Source organism: Tenrec ecaudatus, chromosome 7 (assembly GCF_050624435.1).
Source record: "Tenrec ecaudatus isolate mTenEca1 chromosome 7, mTenEca1.hap1, whole genome shotgun sequence".
NCBI lineage: Eukaryota > Metazoa > Chordata > Mammalia > Afrosoricida > Tenrecidae > Tenrec > Tenrec ecaudatus.
Genome location: NC_134536.1, coordinates 131,821,687 through 131,847,732, shown reverse-complemented (window position 1 = coordinate 131,847,732; position 26,046 = coordinate 131,821,687). Strand labels below are relative to the sequence as shown.

At 50.2% G+C, this 26,046-nt stretch overlaps 1 protein-coding gene across 1 annotated transcript in view; it reads right to left on the bottom strand.

The window, feature by feature from the left end:
- Positions 1-11,141: 11,141 nt before the first annotated feature.
- LRFN2 (leucine rich repeat and fibronectin type III domain containing 2) overlaps positions 11,142-26,046 on the bottom strand; it is a 54,825-nt gene continuing 39,920 nt past the window's right edge. The window contains exon 2 of the mRNA XM_075554109.1: positions 11,142-12,114. Within this exon, the coding sequence (XP_075410224.1) occupies positions 11,142-12,114 (973 nt within the window). The remainder of the gene's footprint in view (positions 12,115-26,046) is intronic.

Here is a 26,046-nt window from a genome sequence, read left to right as displayed (position 1 = left end):
CCTTCTCCACCTCCTCTGCAAACTCTCCAGGGCTGTACCCTGTGCTACCCTGATTGCCCTGCCCCTTTGTGTGGCTATTTTCTGTCCTAGTTGGACGCTGCCCTCTCAGCCTCATTTCCTGCCTGTTTTCCTACTGTGGCAGCCAACCGTGGCAGTAATGACTGCTTGCAAGGGGGCAGTGGTAATGATAGAGCTCCAGTCCTAGAGCCGGACCATTGAGACCCACTTCTGCCCCATTAGTTCCAGAAGGACTTCTAAAACAAACCAAATGACCAACCTTGATCTTCCATTTGGAAACCTTGTAAACTAGGGAAAGCAGTATTGTGTAAGCCGCAGAGCTTTGAGGAAGGAACAGAATGAAATCATTTTTAATTCTAATTTTTAACCATGTGAGGTGGTACAATCTCTCTGACTCTGCCACTGCCTTCCAGTTCATCCGGTGTCTCCATTCACGTTCCCCTTGGGAACGATGCATGCGCACCACTCGGCAGAGAAGGCAAGATGGAGGTGGCGCCAGTTGACCATCCCAGGACTCTGGAGACCTTGCCTGATCTCTCTATCCTCAGCTTAGGGCCAGCAGTGTCCTTGATTACCTCTTCTCCTGCCTGGCACAACATCCCATTTTCTATAAACCCCATGAAGGATGGGAAACCCCAAGCCCCAAGAGAAAAGTCCCAAGAAAAATCCCAAGGCTGTACAAATGTAAAGCCAGTTCCCTGACTCTCAGAAGGTGGGTTCTCACCAGGAGACCAGTGAAGAACTGGCCCTGCTTCCATGATGGCTGTTGAGACCCTTTCCCACCTCCTCCCTGTCCTCAAGAATGACCTCACCGAACCAGACTCACTGCCATCAAGTTGATGCCAACTCACCGTGGCACTATAGAACAGGGTAGAATTTCCCCCGAGGCTTTCTGAGACTGAAGCGCTTTATGGGAGCAGATAGAGTCTTGTCTCTCTCCCTGAGAGCAGCTGGTGGATCCAAACTGCTGACCCTGCAGTGACCAGCTCAATCCTCTCTATTCACCTGCAGCACAAAAACCAACACATTGCATGCATTGCCTTATTCTCTTCACACATCCTGGTACCCTCTAGCTCTAAATTCTGAAGGGTCAGCTGCACCCAGAGGACCCAAAGATACCTCTTCCCCCATGTGCACTCCAGCAGATGGGTGCGAAAAGGCTTCCCTCACATTCCTTCTCCATTTAAAGTGGAATAAGTGAGAATGCAGAAACCAAGCTGGTGCCAGTTGTGATCTTCCCATTTCAAGCATGTGGGTAGTCTCGGAGTGAGGCAGCTCCTGGGCAGAAGCTGGGGCAAGAAGGGCCGATTCATGGACTGCCTGGGCTCTCCAACTCCCCTAAAGCCCCCCTCACCCGGCAAATGCTCCCCTCCTATCTCAAGAGGGGGCCTCTCACCCTGTCAGCTCTCAGCAAAGTCAGACTCCTTTGCTTGTGCCTGCAGTCTTTCCATGCCCATTCCTAGTCCAGCAGAAATAAAAAAGCAGTTCACTTAATGGAATGAAGTAAAATTTATGGGAGGCTTTGGGTATCAATATTGGGTTGACCCAAGCATCCTGGTTGCTATGTTTGGCCCATTTGGTTGGGCTGGGAACAAGTTTGAGCATGTATTCAGGTGAGGGGGGGTGTCTGATGAGGTAGGGGTTGTTGTTCTCAGTGTGTGACCAGGAATGTAGTGATGTACATAGCTATCTTTGCTTGCTGTACACCAGTTGTAAAGCCTGTAATTTTCCAGTCCCTGGTACTGGGACTGTGGTTCTCGATGAGTACAGGCACATCAGCAGCTGCCGATTTTACCATGCGCTCTCTGGCCCTTCTTGGACTCCTTCCTTCTCTGGGCATCATGGTGGCCAGGGCCTCATTGGCATGACAACAGCAGAGCCCCTGTCTTTTCCCAGCCAACTTGGCTCAGGATCTAGTTGTTGAGCTCTGACGACAGTGGTCTCTAAGAGCTGGGTGCCACTTGGGTTCTGGGTTTCCTCTGAAGGGCCAAATGATGGATCTAGGGTCCCCCAGAAATGTGAAGCCATTACTATCAAGCTCTGGTTTGATTGCAGTACGGGAAGTGACTCCCTGCCCCGAGTGAATGTGAAGTTCATCATGCACCAGCCTGCCCGTTATAAGATTAATAACTGTTTTCATGGATATTGAGCAAGGGATTGATTCTAATACCCGTTGAGGGCAGCTGGAGTGAATGACCTCTGAAGTCTTTTGTCAGCTCTGAGATGATCTGAGCTTGACATACCTAATAAGTACCATTAATATGCCATAATTTATAGTAATACTACCAATGATGCATATCATTGATAATAATGACTATCATCACTCTGCCTTTTCCTTTCAGATGTGTGATCGACTCTGCAGGCACATTTATTAAAGTAGATACTAACCAGTGAAACTGGTAAGTAAACCAAGGCCAGAAAACAAGCTCTTCAGTCCCCTCCTCCTCCTGCACAGCAGTCTCTCTCAGGAACCACGTACCTGCCTTGAACTCCTCAAGACTCTCCAGTTCTCTGCAGCCTCCCCTCTTTCCCAGCACAGCCCTCCAAGACTCCTTGGACACCTAGAGTCATTTCCTTCAGGTCCTGCTTGTCCAGGTACCAAATTTCATTCCTCACAGGGCCCAAAGCCATCAGTCCCTTGCTCATCCCAGTTCTTAATCCCCACCTCTGTAGCAAGAGTCAAGGGGGACCCTTTGGAACTTAGAGTCTAGTGATTTCTTCCAGGTAGAGGTACCACCTTGGGCTGCATGACTCCAGTTGACCTATCCATCCATCTCTTCCCAGACAGCAGGGCTTCCCGGAGTCAACACTTACCTTGAAACAAATGGGAACATGCTTTTTGGTGCAAAACAAGGCACTAGAAATCAGTTGATGTTCTCAGTCCTCAGTGAAATTTAGGCCCTCAGAGGAAGGCAATGTTTTCTGCTTTTGTTTTTCTTTCTACCAACCTTAGGCATGGGGTTGGGGCCACTGTAGCTCCAAACTTCAATGTTGAATGGGCCAGCACTGGCTTCTCTACCTCTCCCCTTTTCTGCCAGGCTCAGTCAGCTCAGTCTTCTAAAACTCAAAACTCCCATATGAGAACATAGGCCTTGGACATGTGTCCCCAAATGGTCTGCATGTCTAATGGTCTCTGTGTCTCCATATGAAACTTCAGAGCCAATTTATTCATTGAGTTTTTACCCAACTCTGTTACTCATCAACTGTGTGATCTTGAACAAATAACTCAACCCCTTTCTACCTTAGCTTCCCAGTGGGGATGGTCATAATCATATTGTTCCCCCCCTTCCTACTGTTGCTTTGACTGGGATCATCCACAGATGCTCCAATAACTGTGCCTGACACCCGGGAAACTCTCAATAACTGTCAGCTCTGATGATCCGTTTGATTTTGTAGTGCTATATCCACCTGGAAAAAAAATATGCCCACGCAAGGGATGAGAGTCGACAAGGCAACCCGCTCCTTCTTGGTGAACAGACAGAATGGTGTCCTCTAGGGGCGAGTAGAAAGAGCATGACAGCGGTCCCAGGAGGGAAATATTAGGCTTGATGGGTAGAACGGACAACTTCAATCTCCTCTTCTTGGTAACAATCCTTCTCGACTGGCAAATCAGATCCCTACCTATCCCCAGGACTCGCAGAGCCAGTGATGAAGAGAACAGGGGTGGGGAGTGGGGAAGGTGTCAGGAGTCTGTTCACAGACTGACCTAACTGGTTGTGCGAACAGAGGACATCTTTGCTGTCACATAGACGATCTGACCTATCTGACTCCTGCCATCGAGTTGATGCTCACTCACGGTGACCCTACAGGACAGGGTGGAACTGCACCCTGTGCATCTCAGGGACTGTTACCCTTGCCAGAGTAGAAATCCCCATCTTTCTTCCATGAAGCATCTGGAGGTTTCAAATTGCAGACCTTTGGGTGAGCAGTCCCACATGTAACCAGCACACCACCAGGGCTCCAACATAGCATATAGCATAGGGGATTCGAGGGAACGGCCCTTAGGATCTAGAGTTGTCACTGTATGGGCCAAGAGCAGGTGACAAAGACAAGGGGGCATGCTCATCATCACCTAGCCAACTCGGCAGGTGGGAGAAAGGGGCTCTGACTGGCTGTAGACCGGAGAGAGGTTTGGGGATCCCATGGGGGTGGGAGAAATTCCTGTTTATCTTTCTCAGCAGGAGAGAAGCAAGTGGGAAACTGCAGGATCGATTTGCCTGCTGCTAAAATGATACAAGAAATCAAAGGTCTCAACAAGCATGGGCAAATGGCATGGGAAGCTGAGTATGCTGGGGGACCCGGGCTGGCTCAGAATGTTAAGGCCAGCCCTCTCGCGGGTCTGTGGGGGAAGCCTGCCCATTTCCTTCTGCTAAGAGAGCTCCTGGATGCCTGGTGTTGTGTTTATGCATTGAACTGCTAAGACGAGGATTTCCACCCCTGGATAGGCTAATAGTCCATGAAGCCCACAGGAGCAGTTCTACTCTGTCCCACAGGGTTGCTATCAGTTGGCACCGACTCGATGGCAGTGAGTTTGGTTTGGAGCTTGGAAAAATGTCCCTGGGTGGTGGAAACATTGAAGCACTCGGTCGCTGGCTGGAAGGTTGACGGTTTGAACCCTTCCAGGGGCATCTTGCCAGACAGACCGGATGCTGCTTGTGCTGTTTCCTCTGCACTACATGAGGTCACAGGGGTGGAATGGACTCGACACCACTAACAGCAGCTGCAGGGTGGGGAAACCCAGGGGCCTTGGGGTTGACTGATTCTCAGACGGGGACCCTAATCAGGTGGATGGCAGGTGAGAGACAGAGATAGTTGGCTTAAAGGCTGAAAGTATAACTACTCATAGATAATGTTTCCGCTGTGAAAGGGGCAGCGTTCTTTATAGATGCGGGAGGTGTCACCTGGATGATTCTAATCCTATTAAGCAAAGGTAGAAAAGTCCGGCATTTCTGAGAGAAGCCTTTTTGTCACACCAAACTTCTGCCGCTGCCAACTGGCTCCCATGCCGTGGCCGGGCTCCGGGATGGAGAGGTGATATTTAACACAGCCTGTTCTTTACCGCCAGGGCTGTCCGTAGAAATCCCACTGGAGGCTGCACCGCCTGTAGACAGACCTTCCCCAGGGAAATGCTGAGAACTCAAGACCGAATGCTCAGAAGGTACTGATGAAAAATCGATAGCCACAGACTTGGGGGAGGAGGGGATGCCGTTCCTTTCCATTTGGGAAGGAGGTAATCCAACACACTGACCTTTCTCTTAGCTGGCTGAAAATTATATCATATATATATATATATATATATATATATATATATATATATATCTCCTTTTGGAATTTCAGAACTGTCACAATAGCAAATAAGAAACATCTCTTTGAGAGGAAATCAGAGGGGTGTATCAATCCTAATAACTTGGGGGGAAAGCGGTTATGCTGTTCCCCAGAAAGCTTTAACAACTGGGCTCACAATGTATCCGGAAGACACCCCTTTTCTGCTGGACACTGGCTTCTATGAGGAGAGAGAGCCTGAGGTGGGTGAGTCCCTCTTCTGAGGACAAGGGTTCGGGTGTGAGAACAGGTGGGGTCGTAAGTAGGTCGGGTCATCAAAGGAGGCTGGTGGGAGGGAGAGAGCCTAAGGAGAAGCTGCAGGCTCTCTGGACAGAGGGGTCAGGAGTGGAAGTGATCCTGAAGAGGCTGGAGGTGAAAGTCCCGCTCAACAAGGCCCTTCTAGAGGTCACAGGTGGCCAGCCGAGGGACTGTGCTCTAAAACTGAGATGGGCCAGGAGTGGAGTCAGTCTGAGGTCAGAAGAAACTGCATAACCCGGGAGCCATCTGTGTGACGTCAGCACCCCAAGGGTTGTTTCAGACCTGGAGGCCAAGCCAAGGTCTTCCAAAATAGCCCTTCCATTTGAATAGAGTCAAGTGTTTGCTATACAGAGGGTGACCGAAGAAAGAAAGGATATAGGAGGCAGTGTGATGCAGAGGTCAGGCGTTGGAGCCAGACTTACTCTGTGACCTTTGGCTAGTTACCTACCCCCCTCAGAGCCCCACTCCCTTCATTTGAAAAACAGTCCTACTAGCTACCTTGAAAAACTGCAAGGAACACTGGTGGCTCTGTGGGCCAGGCATTGCCTGTGCTACTGCCTCTAAGGCCGGCAGTTCAACCCCAGCAGCCGCTCCATGGGAGAAAGATGAGGCAGTCTGCGCTCATAACCTCAATCTCACTGCCATCAAGTAGATGCAGTGACTCATGGCACGGGTGACATTGTGCTTACATGTTGGGCTGCTAACTGCAAGGTCAGCAGTTCGAAGCCACCAGTCACTCCATGGGGGAAAAGGCGGCTTCCTATTCCGATTAAGAGTTACAGTCTTGGAAACCCACAATGGCAGTTCAACCCTGTCCCAGAGGGTCACTGTGAGTCGGAGTCTCTAATGATTGACAGCCTTGGGAACCCTAAGGAGCAGTTCTACTCTTCCTTACAGGTTGCTGTGAGTCAGAACCCGCTCGCCGGCAGTGTATGGGTGGCCGTGTTGGTGGTGAGATTTGGGGAGGATCGTGTAGAGAGCACCCAGTAGCTGGACACTGTAGCTAGCGCCCCTTCGAGTGTTATTTTCCTTTCACTTCCAGGCCTGGTGATGCGTCACTTGCTGTGTGTCTAGAATTGTGCTCGCACAGATGGCAGCCAGTTGATGCCGCGTGGGCCTCAAACCCTTTAAAGGAGGCCTGGTGGTGGGACGGGTTAAGCGCTTGCCCCCCCCCCCCCCCCGCCGCCCAGTGGCTCAATGGGAGAGAGATCTGGCCACCTTCTCTCATAAAGAGTATAGAAACCTTTCTGGGGCAGTTCCACTGCGTCACATGGCACCGCTGAGAGTGAAGTGACTCAATGACACCCAGCCCCTGCAGTTGGAATTGAGATGTGGCCCAAGTGTCCAATATACACCAGATTTTTAAAGACTTTGAACAAGAAGAAAAAAGAGAGAGAGAGAGAGTATTTTCTAAATGACTCTATGTTGAACTAATACTATGTGGTAGTCACCTAATCTGGTGTCATTTTAAGGATGGAGAGTGTAGGGGTGGAGTCTAGGCTGTCAATATGGAGAGAGCCAATGAGACTTCTGTGTGGGCAGGGCCTTCTCCTGAGAATTCTGGGGAATCTGGTACTTCCTCCTTGGAGGTGGAAGACACCTCTCTCTCTCTCTCTCTCTGCCACTCCCTGGGAGACATCGCAGAAGACAAGCCACATGGACGCAACCAGACCTCTGAAGCCAGAGAAGCCAGAGACCCCTGCCGGCGCTGAGATGCTTACAATACCACTGGACCCAAAGGCTTTCTACCCACTGGCTTATGATCATCCTACATTTGGCTTCATTGCATGTGTTTCGTGAGTCTGAAGAGAACTTTATAGATTGATATCAGACATATGTGCTAATATCAGACTTATGGACTTGATCTGGCCTGGGCTGGGATGTTTTCTCAATTGCTCTTGATTATAAAACTCTCCGTTATATACATATGCGCATTTATGAATTTGTTTTTCTATTCCACTCAGACTAACACATACTATTTCAAATCTTCTGGGTTACCTTAAATGTATTGAGATTAATGGCAATGAGTTCTCTATACTTATGTGGTGGTGGTTTTGCTTTGGGCTGCTAACTGTAAGGCCAGCAGTTCAAAACCAGAAGCTGCTTCATGGGAGAAGATGAAGCTTTCTAAGGGTTACAGTCTAGGAAACCCACAGGGGCAGTTCTGTCCTCTCCGACGGGGATGCTGTTGAGTTTGAGTTGACCTGATGACAGAAAATCTCAAGGGCCGGTGAGGCTTCTCACGTTATTTTTATTGGACAGCACTGATCTAGACTTTAAAGGTAGGGCCTAGACGACATATTCCAGAAGCCCATGGCCTTCTCGACTTTGTGTGTTTTGGTTTGATCACCCAGGGTTCCCGACTGAAGGGTCCTTTTGAAAATTGCCACCTGAGGCTCCACCGAAATGGGTGGCAGATACCCGTGTGCCTCTAGTGGCCAGGTGTGGTGGTGGCCACAGCTCAGGAAAAGAAGTGGAGGAGATCAGGCACTAGGGACTTCCGGAGGGACAATCAGGGCGATGATGGGGCTTGGCTGTTTCCGCCTCAACCTATAGATGGCGCTGCCATTTTCTACTCGGAAGGACAGTCCCCTCCTCCCTTATTCCAGAAGGTTCCTGCACCTTGTGCCGCCACTTAGGAAACAGGCTCCCACCGCGAACTGACAGGTGCACAAGCAAATGCCACTCAAAGCCATCTGTAGTGAACTCGTTTCCAGAGAAACGAAACCACAGACATTCACAGACATGAGAACGCTCATTCCCCACCTCCCTCCGGCCCGTCAAGAAGTGTGGTCGGCTCTCGTTTTACAAACTGTATATTTGTCCTTCCCCCGCCCCCTTCTCTTTTTCTCTTCCACCAAGGTGGGCACTGGGAGGCATATTCTGACCACAGGGATGTTGTTGCAGTGGACACAGGAGCAAGTCCATGTCCACGTCCGGACAGAGCGGCGAGCTGCGGAGGAGAAAAGTCAGGGAGAGGCTTCTTCCCTCGCTTCTCAGCTGTCTGCCTTGCTCCCCCTAGGGTGCCCGGGCCCACAGAGGAGAGGGAGACAAAAGCAAAAGGAAGAAAGGGTGTCTGGAGCGGCTCCCTCCGTGGCTATATTTATCAGGATGATTGGGAAAGGTGCAGAGGGCGGGGGGGGGGGGGGGGGGAGAAAGAAAGGGAAACAGAAAGGGAAATGACAGAAGGCAGGGGAGATTTCCTTGCAAGCTGCCCAATTCTGTGGAGTCCGCCGTGACTGGGCTGTCTGCAAAATTCATCTGTGGTCTCAGGCAGAGGGTGGCTGGTCAGTGCTAGGCCTCACCAGGGCCCCAAAGGGTAAAGGAGAGGACAGCCAGCCACAGGAAGAAGACAATGAAGGCAGGATAGTGGGAGAGAGGTGAGGGCAGAAGGGAGGCGCAGTGAGGGGAAGCAGCAGGGGGGAAGGGGAACAAAGGCATTGAGTTTGCAGGCTCCAGAGCTGGAGCCAAAAGGCAAGCTGTCTGGACTGTGCCCCATCCTTCGCCGAGTGCCCCTGGAGGCCAGCCGTGCAGTGGCAAATACGAGTCCACTGGGACGTGTCAGGGTTCAGCTGTGTTTTTGTAACATGACAGAGAGAAGGGGCCCAACAAGAGGAGATGCTCGAGAAAGGGCAGGAGGAGCTGGGAAGACCAGGGAGGAGGTAGTGTGTTGACAATGAGGTGAAGCTGAGAAGAAAGCAGAGCCAGAGATGCCCCCGAAGAAATCTCTCCAGGGGCCCTGAGGCCCTGGCCTATCTCCAGCCATGGCTTGGGAAGTCAGAGACTAATCCTCTGTCCCTACTCTGCATCCCTTCCCCCCAACCCCCACCCTCTTATTACCCCATGGGGATCCACCTTCAGGGAACCCTGCTCCACCCTAAGCCACCCTTCCCAGAAACCACGCAGACCGGCCCTCTCCGGGATGAAAGCAGGGAAATGCATCCCAAACGCTGCCTCCGGGAATAATTGTCCCGACTTCAAGACCAACTCGCTGAATGTGCTTTGGCTTATTCCTTGTGCGCTCTCTGAAGAAGGGGGCAAGGAGGGAGCATTGAGAATGGGAGGATTGGAAACAGCTCCCAAGGTTTGCCACGTTTAGATTCTAAAGCAATTCTGTGCTACCCCCTCCAAAGCCTCTACAAGTCTTGGCTGCCAAGCATTGGAGGTTCAAACCCACCAACCGCTCTATGGGAGAAAGAGCACAGTCTTCCACCATACAAGACTGTGTCCTGGTGTCGGGCCCGTGCTGACTCGTAGCAACCCGAGGACGGAATAGCAGGCCCGGAACGTTTCCAGGGCTGTAACTATACGAAAGCAACAGCCCCATCTTTCCCCACAGAGCAGCCCATCTCTGTGACTGAGCGCTTTCTGAAGCACCACCGGGGTCCTGCCTAAATGATTACAACCGTGGAAACTCTCCAGGACAGTCCTAGTCTATCCTCCTCCAGGGTCCCGGTTAATAGGAGGAAGCTCCTCAACTGGCAGTGGTTTGGGTTGAGTCTGGGCCAGTCAGAAGGCTGGGAAAAGGCTTTTCTCCAGCTTACACCCCTGGAAACCCTGAGCTGGTGACCACATGCTTAGGACCAAGAGGGAGCTGTTACATATTGGATGGGAACTAGAGACCTTCTAGTACAACCTCAGTATATGAACCTTACCCAAGTTGTTCGTCCGGTTAGTGAATTGAGGCTCTAGACCCCAACTTCTGAGCTTTGACCTAAAAATTCAGAATGCTCTCTGTCACCCACACAGCTTTTCTTGGCCTAGCGCACCTGTCCATGAAGCCATCCTGTCCCTGCTTCCCACAAGAAGTGAAACTCCATACGCAACTCCAAGCACTAAGCTCCCTTATCCCTATAGTCCCTTCAAGATCTTCCTCCTCTCCCATCCCCACACAGGAAGTCTTGGGCCTTCTCCTTCCGGTGAAAGCTGATGGGATGACATAGGGTATGGTTGAGAAGCAAAGGGAACTGGTATACTGCATCGGTTATGTAGGTGGTTGGGAACTCCAGAGGTCTGGGCAGGGGCCTTCTTAAGCCAGTGTGGAACCAGCACCATCCCCTTCTTATGTGCACTGGTCCCCACTGGTAATGACCTTTCCTATGTGGGGCAAATTCTTGGTCATCTGCGTGTGAATGAAGAAGAGGAGTCCAGGAAATGGATTAAAAAAACAAAATCATTATGAAATCGAACAACACCGGGACCATCAGCAATCTGAAGCCACTTGCTCATCAGCTCCATTTGTGATGGGAAAGGCAGGCATCTGGTCTTTCCAAACACCTGTGGCTCAGTCCCACATTCCAGCAAGTTCACTTTCCCTGAGCACACCCTGGCTGGGTGGTCGTGGGTGGGGGGGAGGGATGGGCCAGGTAGGGTGCTGTGGGTGGTGTGTGGGGAAAGAGGGTATTGACAGGGAGATGAAGCTGTCCCTGGATGTAAACATCGCCATGGAAACCCCACAAAGACTTGCCAGTAAGGACTCTTTCCCCTTGTTGGTCGTAGGAGGATGGGTGAGAGTGTGCCCTGCCCCACCCCAGCTCCCAGGCCTACACAGTGCTCTCCATCACCCACTCGGAACTGCCGAATGTCCCCCGGGCCCCCACCAGGTCACTGTCCTCAAAAGGCAAGAGCATGCCATTGACGGAGAGGCTGCGCTTTGTCCAGATGTTCGAGACCCTCCGAGGGGGGCTGTAGCCACCAGGGGCAACCCCTCCAGCCGCCGCGGCTGCGAAGTCCCCCATGTCAAAGGAGTGGCTGCGTTTGGTCTTGCCCTCCAGGGGCAAGGGGAGCAGACTCCTGGCCCGGGCTGCGGGGGGACCCAGCAGGGGCTCTCGGTCCGAGTGGTGGCCCCTGGCAGCTGTGGCGGACCCACTCCCGCCTGGAGTCCTGGAGTCCAGCAGCTCCTCCTTTCTCTGGCTCTTGAGGTCCAGTGAGGCAAAGGCCCCCATCAGGCGGTCAAGGTTGGGCTTGGGGCGCGTGGCAGGGGGTGGGAGCCGCCAGGGGCCCCGTCCCAGTCCTGTTGGGTCCCCGCTGCCCAGGGAACTGGAGGAAGAGGAATCACTGCCCCGGGCCAGGCTGGCACTGAACTCGACCAGCTCACTCCGCACCACCACCTTGGGCGGTCCCGGCGGGGGTCCCACACTGGGCGCGCTGCCCAAGGCAGGTGGCTGGGCCCCGTTTGTCTGCGAGTACACGTTGCTGACGGCAGCGGCTGCCATCTTGCTGGGGGCGTCGTGGTTGCAGACTTTGTAGCGCACCATGAGGATGACGATGAACACCAGCAGCGTGGCCACGATGACGCCCCCGATGACCAGGATCATGGTGCCGCCCAGGAGCTGGCTGTGCATAGACTGGCATTGCGGGTAGTCGGCCTTGGTGAAGAACTGGGCGCAGCCCACGATGTTGGTGGCCGTGAGCGTGGTGGCCGTGTCGTCCCACATGGCCAGTACGCACAGGTCATAGCCGGTCCCCGACACCAGGTTGTTGACCACGAAGGCCTTGCTGGACGCTGGGATCATCCTGGGGGCAGAGGGGGCAGGCGAGAGGGGAAGGCAGAGGTGCAGAGGGGGCAGCCGGATGGGGTGCAGTGGGTAGGGTAATGGGGGAGAGAGAAGCAGAGAGACAGAGGCAGGAAAGACAGACAGAGGGTTGGAGAGAGAGAAACAAAGTCAAGGACAGAACAGCAGAAAGAGCAGCCCAGGTGAAGAAACACCCGGCAGGGGGCGGGTGGGGGGATTGGTGAAAGAAGGGCCACCAGGCAGGGCGTAGAAATAGGGCACAGGACATGGTGACAGAGAGGAGCGGGGAGACCCGCATAAGGGCAACAGAGAATCATGGTGGAAAGTAAGCGAGATGCCCAAGGCAGAGGGAGGCATAGATCCACCGAGCAAGGTACATTGTGAGCAGACGCCGAAATCAAATGGTCATCAGAGAGAGAAGGAAAGAGGAGGATTATGAGTGGGAGGGGGTGAGGTTTAGAGGTGCAGAGGAGGATGGGGAGAGGCTCAAGTGGGGGATGAGCGGCAGGAGACAGGGAGAGGCAGGAAGGGAGGGAGAGAGACAGGTTAAAGGCCTGGAGAAGCAGAAATGACACAAAGGGCACATTTCTCCCACCACGTCTGTTGCAAAAAGTCCCTCGGTCATCTGGGCAGTGGGGGCTGGAGTCAGGTAGGCCCTGGTCCACCCCTGGCTGGGCCCTGTGCGCCTGAGGCCCTTCTGTGGGCCAGACCTGTGCTGTGTCCCTGATGGGTCTTTCCTGAGGAGCCAGCATGTGCAGGGTCTCCAGGAGGCTCCCTCAGAAGGGTGGCCCTTTGCGGCCCAGGCTAGGGGATGAGGGACATGAGCAGGATCTACACAGAAGAGGACTTGTGGCAAGAGGGGTGCAGCTTGCATGGGGGTGGGGTGGGGTGGACAGTACAAATTTGAAGGGGATTGTGCATCCCAGAGGAAATGGGGCCTCCTGGGGGTCCTCACAGGCCAGGATCATTCAGAGATGGGGAGAGTTCCCCAGGGTGCTGGAGACCCTGACTGGTGTCTATCTCTGCCTTGGGGAAGGGACCTCCAAGCAATGTGACAGCAACCTTACTAGCTCCCTCAGGCCTTTTTCCGGGGGGTCCTGACTTTTGCTGTCTCTTGAGGTGACATCTGCATCCCCACAAACACTCCTGCAGAAATAGGAAGGAACTTCAAAAAGTGAGTGGGAAAATTCCATTCTCTTTTAAATCCATTTTCTTTCTCCAAAGGTCAACAAAAGAACACGGATGTAAAAGTGAATGGATACTCCCCATCCACTTTGTGAAGCCCCCTTACTGATGCATAATGGTACCCCCTGCAGCTCTACAGACATGGAGACATGACCTCCCTGACTTCCACAGAGCCCCCATCCTCCTGCCCCTGCTACTTGAGAAGGACCGGATTCCATCGGTTCCTGGCAACCCCTCAAACCCAGAGCCGGGCAGTGTAATTGAGATCTCCAGTATGAAATACCAGAACATGAACACTTCCACCCAGGACTCACTGTGAGGATGGGAGCTGACGGGAAGATACTGGCATCCAGTCAGGATCAGCCCTGCAGGCCACTGCCTCTGCCTCACCCACCGGCCTGCTCTGCTGATGGGGAAGCCAGCAGAGTCCCTAAAGGTCCTTCGGCCCCAGGGCTTGATCAGAAGGGGATTAAGAGGCTAGAGTGTGGGAGCAGTGGAGGGCCCAGCAGGCCTGTGTGAGGAACCTGCCCTGCCTCCACAGGCCCACCTGAGCAGAATGGCAGTTGGTGAGGGCAGGGATCAATGCTCCCATTTCACAGAGAGGGCAGGCCTGAGGCCACACCATGGAGCTTGCAGGATACAGCAGGCTGGGCTCCTTCCATCCCAGGTGACAGATCATAGGGAGATGTTTCCCCCGTGTCATTGCAAAGCCAGCCCTTGTCTTTGGTCTGTCAGCACCCTTCCCTAGACACCCTGGCCTGCAGAGGCTGGGGAAAGGGTCCCATGGTCATGGCCCTATCAGGAGCCAGGCCACACGACAGGGCCTGCTTTGCAGGATCCAAAGCAGTGTGTGTGTGTGTGTGTGTGTGTGTGTGTGTGTGTGTGTGTGTGTGCATGCACACACTTACGACACAGCTGGAGCCCCATGAGATCACACAGTTCCTGAATTCAGGTTTGTCTTCCCCGATGCCCTTCCTAAGCAGTGTTCTGGGATCGCTGAGAAGTTTCACCTGCAGTATCTCCTGCAGCTTCCTGACCTGGGCCTGCTGTCCTTGCTCTGCTCCCCACCCAGTGGAGGTGTTCACTGTGGTTTGCACTTTCCCTTGAGGGATTGGTGGGGCTGAGCCTGGATTGGGGACCATTTGAGTTCTCATGGTAGGCAATGAAGAGTATCAAGAGCTCAAGACGATCATGGCCCCTGGGCAAGCTCTGGAGGCAGAGCTGAATTCATCTCCCACCCTGTGCCTCCCCCTGCCCCCTGCCCCATCCACTTCACCATGCCCCACAACACAAGCCAGATCCGGGCAGCCAGCCGCCAGCCCTGCCTTCATACCCACATTCCAGCTCGGCAATTAGTAAGTAGAGTCAACTTCTGAAACATCTCCCTCATCTCCATGACTCATGTGTGCTTTTGCCTCAACCTTGTCATTTCATGGAGGACTGGGGGCAGAGGGGGTTGCCTCCCAGCAGAGAATGTGGTTTCCCCCTCCTCAACACCCCTTCTAGCACCACTCATTCCAGAGGGCTACATCCAAGGTGCAGCCTGCCCTATTGGGACACTCACTCTTCAAGGGCTAGCTGTGGCTGCCAGGAGGTGGTGGCACACAGTCGTGGCTCCTCACAGCCGGGCTCTCCCATGGCTTTCACTGAACCCTGGACCAGGTGCCCTCTCGCCACATTGCCCCCATCCCCACCCCACCCCCCACCCTCTGTATCTGCCCACAATCTTAAAAGCGTGCTGAGGTGCAAAAACCCCTCTGGATCAGTGAGGGGACTTTCAGGAGCAGCAAGTCACAGTGGGATAATTGAAGGAGGTTTTATGTATTAAGGGACTAATTACAAAGAGGCGAGTAGGGCCTAGGGGACCCACAAGAGAAAAGACATAACTCAGGGTGACTAGTAGCAGTCCCTGATCATGACCCACAAGGTTGGCCATTCAAGTTCAAACAGACACCTTGAAGTAAAAGCTGGGAGACCCACTTCCAAGTCGCAGCCATTGGAGGCTCTATAGAGCCTAATTCTGCCGTGACCCACGTGGGGGCACCAGGAGTCGGAGGCACAGATAGGTCCTAGAACAGCCGGGCAGGTGGCTGGACCCAGGAAGGTGAGAGAATCATTTAGATCAATGCTATTCAGAGTCTTCGCCACAGCCCACTGCTGGCCCAAGATCCAGTTGTCCGTCCCAAGATCCAGTTGTCCGTGAGCAGACAATGCAGTAATTATGAGTAAGCAAGAAACTTCTTCAGCCATTTGGCTTTGGTTGTGACACCCAAGTGTGTGATTTTTCTGACCGTCGATTTTTATTGTTTTCTTATCAAAGCAGGGGCCTGTGATGGATTGGGAGTCAATCCAGCTGCCCTTCCATTATGAAGAGTTCAAGAAACAGTGGTCTAAGCAGTGTTTCTCTACCTCCATGCTATTGACCTTTGGCCGGATCACTGTTTGTGATGGGGGCAGGGTGGTTTCCTGTGCATTGTAGGTTGTTAGCTGCATCTCCGACCTTTTACTCACTGAGTCCCAGATGCTGCCAACTGCCTCCAAGGGGGGAACCAAACCCTCACCCTGCCACCTTCCCAGTCCCATCTGAGAAGCACTGGAGGAGAGAATGTGGCTGAACACCAAACCCAAAACCTGCCTCTCTGCCTAGTCAAGACTGACTCACAGCACCCCCCTGTGGGTTTCTGAGACTGCAACTGTTTACGGGAGTAGAAAACCCAGTCTTTCTGCAGCGGAGCTGCTGGTGGTTTCGAACTGCTGGCCACTCGGATCACAGCCCAGGATGTAACTACGACACCACTAGGGCTCCTTGGTTGAACACAGAGAGGAACATTCGCCAATAGGAATCAGAGCATGCGCACCTTCCCCTTGCTCTTTCCCCTCAATCAGTCTTTGTTGCTTTTTCACTGCTGAACCCAACCAAATGCCAGTGCTCATGGGAACACACTGCCCTGCCTTCCCGGGCCCAGAGCTGGATGCAGGAAGCGGGAGGGAGGAAACCCGAAGATCAGAAAAACTCATCTGGGGTCACCCGTCCATCCTAGCCGCACTGTGAAAGCTCTACCCCGGGTCCCTGAGAGATGGCTTCCCAGCATCTCAACTAGCAGCAGCCACACATTGCTATTTTAAGTTAAGCCTCTTCACGTGAGAAATTTAATTAAGCCCACGTGCTCCAAGACAGACTTTAAAACCGCATCCCCAAGCAATTCCCCAGGAAAAAGCAAAGTCAGTGGAAGGGGCCGCCTCAGAGCTTGGTGTTTGTTTCCCTGCTAATATTTGTTCGCTCGTCAAACACTCGCAAGCAGCTGACGTCCATACAGCTGATAGTAGAGGCTGGCGAAGAAGCCATAGACGTGCAATGTCATTTCACTTTCCTCCTCTGCCCCAGGGGTACGGCGGGAAGAGACCCCCTGGGCCAGCCCCCTTGGCCCTCAATGTCCAGGCAGAGCTGGCCAAGGAGGTACGGGGGAAAGACTGGACGTTTTGTCCTACAAGTCCTGGTTCCCTGTCCGCAACTGGGTCTCCCCGTGGATTCCAGCACTCGCAGGGAAGTCCCCATGGGACTTCTAGCTCCATCGGGATAGCCCTGAACCTGAGCCTCTGGTCCCTCTTGCTCCTTCAGTCTGTTGTGAGGGGTGGGCAGGGGGTGGGAGGCAGCAGCTCCAGATGATGCTGCATTGACTGGCGGCTGACCCCTAGCCACTCCACTGCTTGTCTGACATAATCCAGACACTGAATTCCCTCTTTCAAAAATACTTTATTTACATTTGTTGTTGTCAAGAATAGAAACAGTGAAACGTATACCGATGTGCAGCCTCTACCCAGAAATGGCACGGAATGCTTACATTCTTTAGCTAAGAAATCTGCTCTCAACCTTCTTTCGGAACTCACTCCTCTGTGAGCATAAATTCACTGCCCTGCCCCCCCCCAACACACATCCCGAGGTTCCCCATCTACTCTTTCAATGAGCAATTTCCAACTTGTTCCTCGTAGATAAATTTTAAAAGAGCATGATGCTCAAGGCAGAGGTTCATACTAGTTATTCTTGGGCTTTCAAAAGATGCCTCTCAACTCTGGAACTCACGGGCACCCAGTCAATACTGACTCATGGTGAGCCTGTAGGACAGGGTAGAACTGTCCCTGTGGGTTGTCAGGACTGTAACTCTTTACAGGAGTAGAAAGCCTCACCTTTTCCCTGAAGAGTAGCTGGTGGTTTCGAACTACTAACCTGGCAGTTAGCAGCCTAACCCTACTAGATCACGAGGGCTCTAAGAAGACTTCAGGGGAATTGGGGTGGGGTTCAGGGGTTAAGGTTGAAAAGATAATCTTCTGGGTAATAGTTTCAGGGGTTCGTCCACCCCCCATGGTTCCAGCCGGTCTGGAGTGTATGAGAATTTGAAATTCAATCCTGCATGTCCTTTCTTTTGATTAGGATCCTTCTCTAGCATCTTTGGAATCACAATGTTCAGTAATGATGGCTGGGCACCATCTAGTTCTCCTGGTCTCATGGCAAAAGGAGGCAGTCGTTCCTAGAGGCAATTGGCCATACGTTCCATATCCTCCTCCTAGTCTTGACTCGCCTCCTTCCCTGTTACTCCAGGCAGATAGGGACCAATAGTTGTGCTTTGGGTGGCTGATTGCAAGCTTGTAAGACCCCAAGCTCTATGCAACAAGCTAGGAGATAGAAGAGGTTATTGGGCTATTGAGCCAATTAATTGGGCTGTCCCAGGAAACCATATTCCAAATAAAATAAAACAAACCCCATATGTTGTTTTTTGGGGGGAGTGGGGGTGGGGCTGTACGTAACTAACCTTAATAACTACTCTTTTATTTTTGGTACAGGGGCATTGTTTTAAACATGAAGAGTGTTCCAAAAGTCGGTGGAAAACCCCCCCTTGACTTTTAATTTCATTTTCCCACAAATCTTTTGGAGTCCCCTCATATAGCTATCACACAACCTCTATTCATTATCCCTGAACAGCTAAAGCAATGTTGAAATAGAAACACAAAGTCCAAGGACCCACCCGTCCTGGTTTGAAAACATCTGCTGCAGTCTCAGCTATTCCAACAGGCGAGTGCTGGTATAACAAGAGACACAAAGACCAGAGAAATAGAATCAAGAATCCAGAAGTACATCACACTTCTAGAGTCAGCTGGTTTTTAACAATAGTGCCAAGTTCATTCAATTGGGGAAGAAAGGATCGCTTCAATAAATGGTGCTAGGAAAATTGGACTCACACACAGAAAAATGAAGCCGCACCATGCCTCACACCACGCACACACACAACAAAGCTGTTTTAGCAAACTAAAACAATGAAATTCTTAGAAGAAAATGCAAGGGCAATGTTGATCACCTAGCTTTTAATAAGGGTGGATTAACTAATATAATAACAAAAGCCCAAACAATAAAGCCCGAAAAACAAACTCACTGCCATTAGGTCCGGTCCAAGTCGTAATGACCCTATCGTACAGGGTAGAATTTCCCGTGTGGGTTTCCAACACTGTAACTCTATGGGAGTAGAAAGTCTCATCTTCCTCCCCAAGAGTACCTAGTGGTTTTAAACTGCTGACCTTGAGGTTAGCAGCTGATTGTGTAACCTACTGTGGCTCCCAGGACTCCCACAAACAAAAAAAGAAAAAACATGGTATCACATAAAAATTAAAGACTTTGTTCATTAGATTGTACCAGAAAGGGAAAGTATTTAACTAAATATTTAATGAAAACCTAATAACCCAAAATTATATGAAACTTAGACAACAACAAAAAAGATGATAACGCAATCATTGAGCGGGCAAAGGACTTGCATACATATTTCATTAAAGAAAGCATTCCAATAGCCACCAAACACATGGGAAGATGCTTCGTGTCATTAAAACCCACACCAAACTCACTGCCATCGAGTCAATTCTGACTCATAGCGACCCAGAGGGACAGAGTAGCACTGCCCCCTATGGGTTTCCAAGACTCTAATTCTTTATGAGGGTAAAAAGCCTCATCTTTATTCCTTGGAGCAGCTGGTGGCTTCAAACTGCTGACCTGTGGTTACCAGCCCCATATATGACCCACTATACCACCAGATAGCCACTAGATAGATGTAAATCAAAACCACAAAAGCGGTTTCACTCCCACTCGGATGGCTGAAATTATAACAAAGCTATAGACACCAAAAAACACAAAGAAGAATATAGCAGAGGTCATCAAGGACGCAAGGAAATTGACCTCTTACCCATTGCTGGTTGAAATACAGGAGAGAATAGCCTTGTGGAGAGAAATCTGGTGGTTTCTCACGAAGCTGCAAATTGAGCTACCATATAACGCAGCCATTCCTTGCTATATACCCTAAAGCTTTGAAAACAGAGACTGAAGCAGATACTTGAACATCTATGTTCACGGCAGTACTATTCATAATAGGCCAAATGGGGAAACAAGCTAAGAAGGCATTAACAGATGAATGCACAAATAATGGAGCACTAGTTAGCTGGTAAAAGAAAGGAAGTCCTGATACATGCTACAGTGTTGAAGGAGCTGGGGGATATTTTGTTGAGGAAAATAAGCCAACCACAAAAGGACAAATACTATATAATATCACTCATACAAAAAGACAAGAAAAAGCAAATGTATAGAGAACAAGGATAACACAGCCCAACAAAAAGGGGTGTTTTTTTTTTTCTTAGTGTCCTGGATTTTAGGTTTTTCCTGGGTTATTTGGGAAACTGATTTAGAAAAACTGTATTAGCTAGACTGCATCAACACTACTTTCTTAGAGATGGTTGAATTAATAAAATTTTAGTCTGCTCAAAGCATCAAAACCCACATGGAAGAAGCACACCAGACTGTGTGACCACGAGGTGTAGAAGGTACCAGGTATCAGGCATCACAGAACAAAATATCATATCAGTGGGTTACCTTCCCGATATGATCACTGAAGACAAACGCGTGCATAATCAAATGTGGTGAAGAAAGCTGATGGTGCCCGGCTATCAAAAGATAGAGTGTCTGGGGTTTTAAAGGCTTGAAGATAAACAAGTGGCCATCTAGCTCAGATGCAACAAAGTCCACATGGAAGAAGTACACCAACCTGTGTGACCACGAGGTGTCGAAGGGATCAGGTATCAGGCATCAAAGAACAAAAAAATCATATCATTGTAAATGAGGGGGAGTGCAGAGTGGAGACACAAAGTCCATCTGTAGACAACTGGACACCCCCTTACTGAAGGGTCACAGAGAGAAAATGAACCAGTCAGGGTGCAGTGTAGCAATGATGAAACATACAACTTTCCTCTAGTTCCTAAATGCTTCCTCCTCCCCCACTATCATGATCCCAATTCTACCTTACAGATCTGGCTAGACCAGAGGATGTACACTGGTACAGATAGGAACTGGAAACACAGGAAATCCAGGACAGATGACCCCTTCAGGACCAGTGGTGAGAGTGGCAATATCTGGAGGGTGGAGGGAAGGTGGGGTAGAAAGGGGGAACTGATCACAAGGATCTTCATATAGATCTTCCTCCCTGAGAGATGAATAGCAGAAAAATGGGTGAAGGGAGATGTCGGACAGTGTAAGACATGACAAAATAATAATAATTTATAAATTATCAAGGGTTAATGAAGGAGGGGTAATGGGGAGGGAGGGGGAAAATGAGGAGCTGATATTAATGGCTCAAGTAGAAAGCAAATATTTTGAGAATGATGATGGCAATAAATGTACAAATGTGCTTGACACAATGGATGGATGTATGGATTGTGATAAGAATTGTACAAGCCCCCAATAAAACGATTAAAAGAAAATTTTAGTCTTCTATTTGAAAGATCTCCTCTGCGGACTCAGATGGCATAACAAGCTTTCTTATTTGAATGGGAAATTTATTTATTTAAATTACTCATTTTGTGTGTGTATGTGTTAGTCCGGGTAGACTAGAGAAACAAATGCAGGGAGACTCATGTGCATAAGAAAAAACTTTACATACAAGAGAAGTTGAATATTGAGAAAATATCCCAGCCCAGTCCAGATGAAGTCCATAAATTTAATATTAGCCTATATGTTCAATACTAGTCCATAAATTCCTCTTTAGACTCACGAAACACATGAAGTGATGCCAAATGCAGGAAGATCACAAGCCAGTGATTGGAAAGTCTAGTGGACCTAATGGCAGTAGAAGCATCTCAGTGCTGGCAGGGGTCTGTCTCCATGTGGCTCCTACAACTCCCAGGTCTCTGGTGGCATCAGCATAGTTCCATGTGTCTTGTCTCAAAGATGTTTCCAAGGGAGTGAGCCTGTATCCCGCCTCCAGTGAGCTATTTGTCTCCTTAGTGCCTCCAAATGAGGTCATCAAGCTGTGACCTGATTGACAGGCTAAACTGCACCCCTTCACTTTTAAGTCTCAAGCTGACAACAGATTATGTAACTCCCACAATGTGTAATGACCTTTGTTTCACAACTGTTCACCGATTCCTTTCCTTTCGACAGGTGGTGCTTATACCTGTTCCACCTTGTTGTGAGCTATCACGGATCCCAGAGGATGAGTCATGCACTTCTGATGTGGGGGCAGTGACAGTCATTTCTAAATAACTTCACACAGTGAACGTTTTGTCCAGAACGAATGACCTGATCAGAGACTTAGATCTTTCCAAGGAGTCTTCGGAATGGCTTGCCTCCAGACAAGAGGGAAAGAATGTACTTTAGCCTGGAACAAAATTCCACATTTTCTCAAAGAAGAGAAGAGGTTTTACTGCCATTCAAGACCGAAGAGAAACACTTAGTATTCTGCAATAACATCGGAAATGTTCTGAAGAAAACTGGTCTCTCAGAATATGAGCCAAGAGAGTGACATCTTTTCATCAGCAGTTGAAAACGTAGTTTGAAATGTGTCCTTTTAAATAATGGCAACAAGTATGCTTCTGTTCCAATCAGTTACTCGACCAGGATGAAAGAGGAGCACAAGGTCATCTCTTTAGTCTTGGAAAAGATAAATGATCAGGAACACCAGTGGGTAGTGTGGTAGTTACATAACCTGTTGTCAATTTGAGGCTTAAGAGTGAAGGGGTGGAGTTTAGCCTGTCAATCAGGTCACAGCTTGATGACCTCATTTGGAGGCAGGAAGAAGATAAATAGCTCACTGGAGTCAGGACACACACACACTCCCTGTGAGTCATCACTGATGATGAACCAGATGAAGCTATGCTGATGCAGCCAGAGCCCTGGAGCTGAAGGAGCCACATGGAGACACCTGTCAGTGCTGAGATGCTTCCACCACCACTGGATCCACAAGACCTTCCACTCACTGGCCTGTGACCTTCCTACACTCAGCATCATTGCATGTGTTGCATGACTCTGAAGAGGAATTTATAAATTGGTATCAGACATTTGGACTAATATCAGACTTATGGACTTGATCTGGGATGTTTTCTCAATAATCAATTGCTCTTGTATATAAAGCTCTTTCTTATACACATATTAGTGTCTATGAATTTGTTTCTTTAGTCAAACCAGACTAACACAGGTGGTATGGCCTTGAAGATGGGTAATTTCTTTCTGCTGACAAAGTGGCTACACAAAGTGCCCTTGTTTGGTATGCCTTTGGGACAGTACAGCCAAACATGAACATTGAGCAAGGAATGATTGACCTCTGAGGGACTATATTGAGGTTGAAGGACAAAGTGTAATCGATGAACCTTTGGTAGCAAGAGATAGAATCACACTGCCACCCCTACATATAAAGCTAGGTCTAGTGAAAATATTTGTAGAGGTTCTGAATAAAGCCAGTTTGTGCATTGAATGTACAGTGCATGCTTTTCCTGGACTCACTGTGGAAACACTGAAGGCAGGGATTTTGATGGGCCACAGATCAGACTGCTTACACAAGACTCACATTTCATAGCATCAGTGAATGAGATCGAATCCTGGGTCTGGTCTTCACTTGTCCTTGTGCAAAACTTCCTTGGCAACAAGAAGGCAGACAACCACACATAGTTGGTAGAGGAACTGTCCTTTCCTCTCACGAGGTGTGGCTGCACCGTGAGTGTTCAGGTCCACTGTCTGCACAGTCCCTGAGACCGCTTTCCAGAGAACCCGAGGCACTTAAGAGAAGAGCAAGGTGAACGATTCCACCATGGCATAAGAACAATGGAAAACCAGATACCGAGGAAGACAGGGTGCGCACAGGATGACAGACCATTGTCCAGGCAGATCCCATGCTCGCAAGTCTTACCAAAGACTCGCCTCTTTGTGTGCCGAATGGAGGGGACTTTGCAGCAGACAACTGTTTGGGGCATGAATGAAATAAGCAGATTTTCATGCAGTATAATTTTCTTCTTCATTTTCAAAATACATTTCCTTCAAGCTTAAAAGATATTCATTTTAACACTACATTGAAATACCCTGATTTCCCCCCTCATTTTAAATACTTTTATTGGGGGCTCTTACATCTCTTATCACAATCCATTGTGTCGGGTACATTTGCACGTATGTTGCCATCATCATTTTCAAAGCATGTTCTTTCTACTTGAGCCCTTGGTATCAGCTCCTCCTTTTCTCCCTCCTTCCCCCACCCTCCCTCCCTCATAAACCCTTGATAAGTTACAGGTTATAATTTTCATATCTTACATCATCCTCTGTCACCCTTCACCCACTTTTCTGTTGTTCATCCCCCTGGGAGGGGATTATATATTGATCCTTGTGATCGATTCCCCCTTGTGATCGATTCTAAGACAACTGGTGATGAGACAGGTGCAAAGGTGGGATGAGCTGATGGCTCTGAGCCACCAGTCTATGAATCTGTTTAGAATTCAGACTTTTAATGCTGACAAACGAAAGGTCTTATTTCGAGAAAAAACTTTCATTATTTTTATGGGCAAGCAGAGTGCAACGTGATTGATTGATGGCATATGCTCTGTATCTCAGAAATGAGAGCTGATAGAGGAAAAACAGGTGTACAGGTCAAATACACCCAGAAACAAGCCTTCACCTTCCAGGCCCCCAAATTCGCGCTGGCTGGTTTTTAGCAGGTGCCAGAACCGGGAGGGCGGTAAGGAGGGAGGAAGAGCAGTGGGTGGTGATGAAAATATCGCACTGATGAAGAGCAGGGTCGCCCGCCGTGCGTTGGCACTTCTATCAGTAAGCTGACCTATCAAACTGCAAACTCCTTCTTTGCAAAGCCCAAGAGCGGTTTTCTTCTCTTTCTTCCTTTCTTTCTCTGGTTTGTGGAACCCTGGCAGATACATGGCGATAAACCTCCCTGGGCATTGACATGCATCTTCTACCTAACTAATCACTGTCCCCTTGTCCTTTGGTAAAAGACTACCATGACATCATGTCACACCTTGGTCTGAAGGCGCGGAACTCCAGTGACAGATCACACCTTGCCACCTGCCCAGATCACTGGTCTTCTCGGCGACGCAGCCTTGACCGCTGTGACTACAGTAATCCCTTTCCCCAGAAACCTTGTCCCTCAGTCTCCCCACAGCCTTGAAGCCCTCCCCCTCCCTGTTATCATCTCTGACCCCACCCAGAACCAGGTCTGCTTGTCCTTCCCTCATCACCCACTCCCCGTCCCGTCCCCCGCCTCCCCCCATCCCCCAGGGGAGAGATCTTTGCACTGGGGCATTGTTTGTTTACCCACATCTCTCTCTGGAGGACAGCGTTTCTGTGTCATTCATTTCTGTGTATCGTCACTGCCAATCAAGATATCTGGCGGAGAGAGCCCAGGCAGAGTCACTATTTACCGTATGATTGAGCAGTAAATGAAACAGGGCGACCACGAAATGTTAGGGCCTATACAAATGGAAGGGCGTCTCATTGAAATGCACCGGCTGACAGTTGGTGTGCTCACAGACACGGCGGCCGAGGTGAGAGCCTTTTGCATGGGGCATCTTTACCTCCTGTGGCCTTGACATGTGGGTAGACGCACAGACACAGGTGCTGCTGGAGTGTTTGCGCGCCGGAGCTCAGGAGGATGGGGCTTTGTGAAACTCATTGCGTGGAGCATGAAGTATCCTCTGGGAGCTGAAGACAATGGTATTTGGGAGTATACACGTCTATACCTGTCAGGGAGTCAGACTGGAGGCGGATAAGCATGGGGTATGTCAGAGGCTTTTCGGTGTTCCCTGGGGTGCAAAGGGGTCAAAGATTGACTACTGGACTGCCCCCCAGACTTGCCTGCAACAAAGGTTTGGAGATCGATTTCCGAACACGCCGTCCTTGAGAACGCTGTGCAGCAGTCCCATCCTGCACATGTGGGGTCACCGTGAGTCACACCTGACTCGATGGTAACTGGTTTGGTGTGCTCCCTCACAAGTTTTTGTCCCAGCCAACATTTGCGACAGCTGTATTGGATTACAGTTGGGATGCTAACCACAAGGTCAGCAGGTCGAAAGCCTGAACAGCTATGTGAGGCAAAGAGGAGGCTTTCTACGACTATACAGAGATCATCTTAGAAACCAGAGGGGCAGCTGAGGTAGAAATGGGGAAGCTGAAAGGTGGGAGGTTGGACTCCACCCAAAGGTGCCTCAGTAGACAGGCCTGGTCTCCTGCTCTGGAAGGTCATGCACTTGAGAGCCCTGTGGCCCAGTTCTTCTCTGCAGGCCCCATTAGGTAGTTAGTTTATTGTGCGAACCTGGCCGATAAACACGTGGGGTTAATTGAAGGGCAGAGAGATAAATGGCTCATTGAGACTTGCCTTTCTAGTTCTCGGGTCTCTTACTTTGTGATGGTCAGACCAGGGTGCAGCTGCCTTTGTCAGTTCCCTGCTTC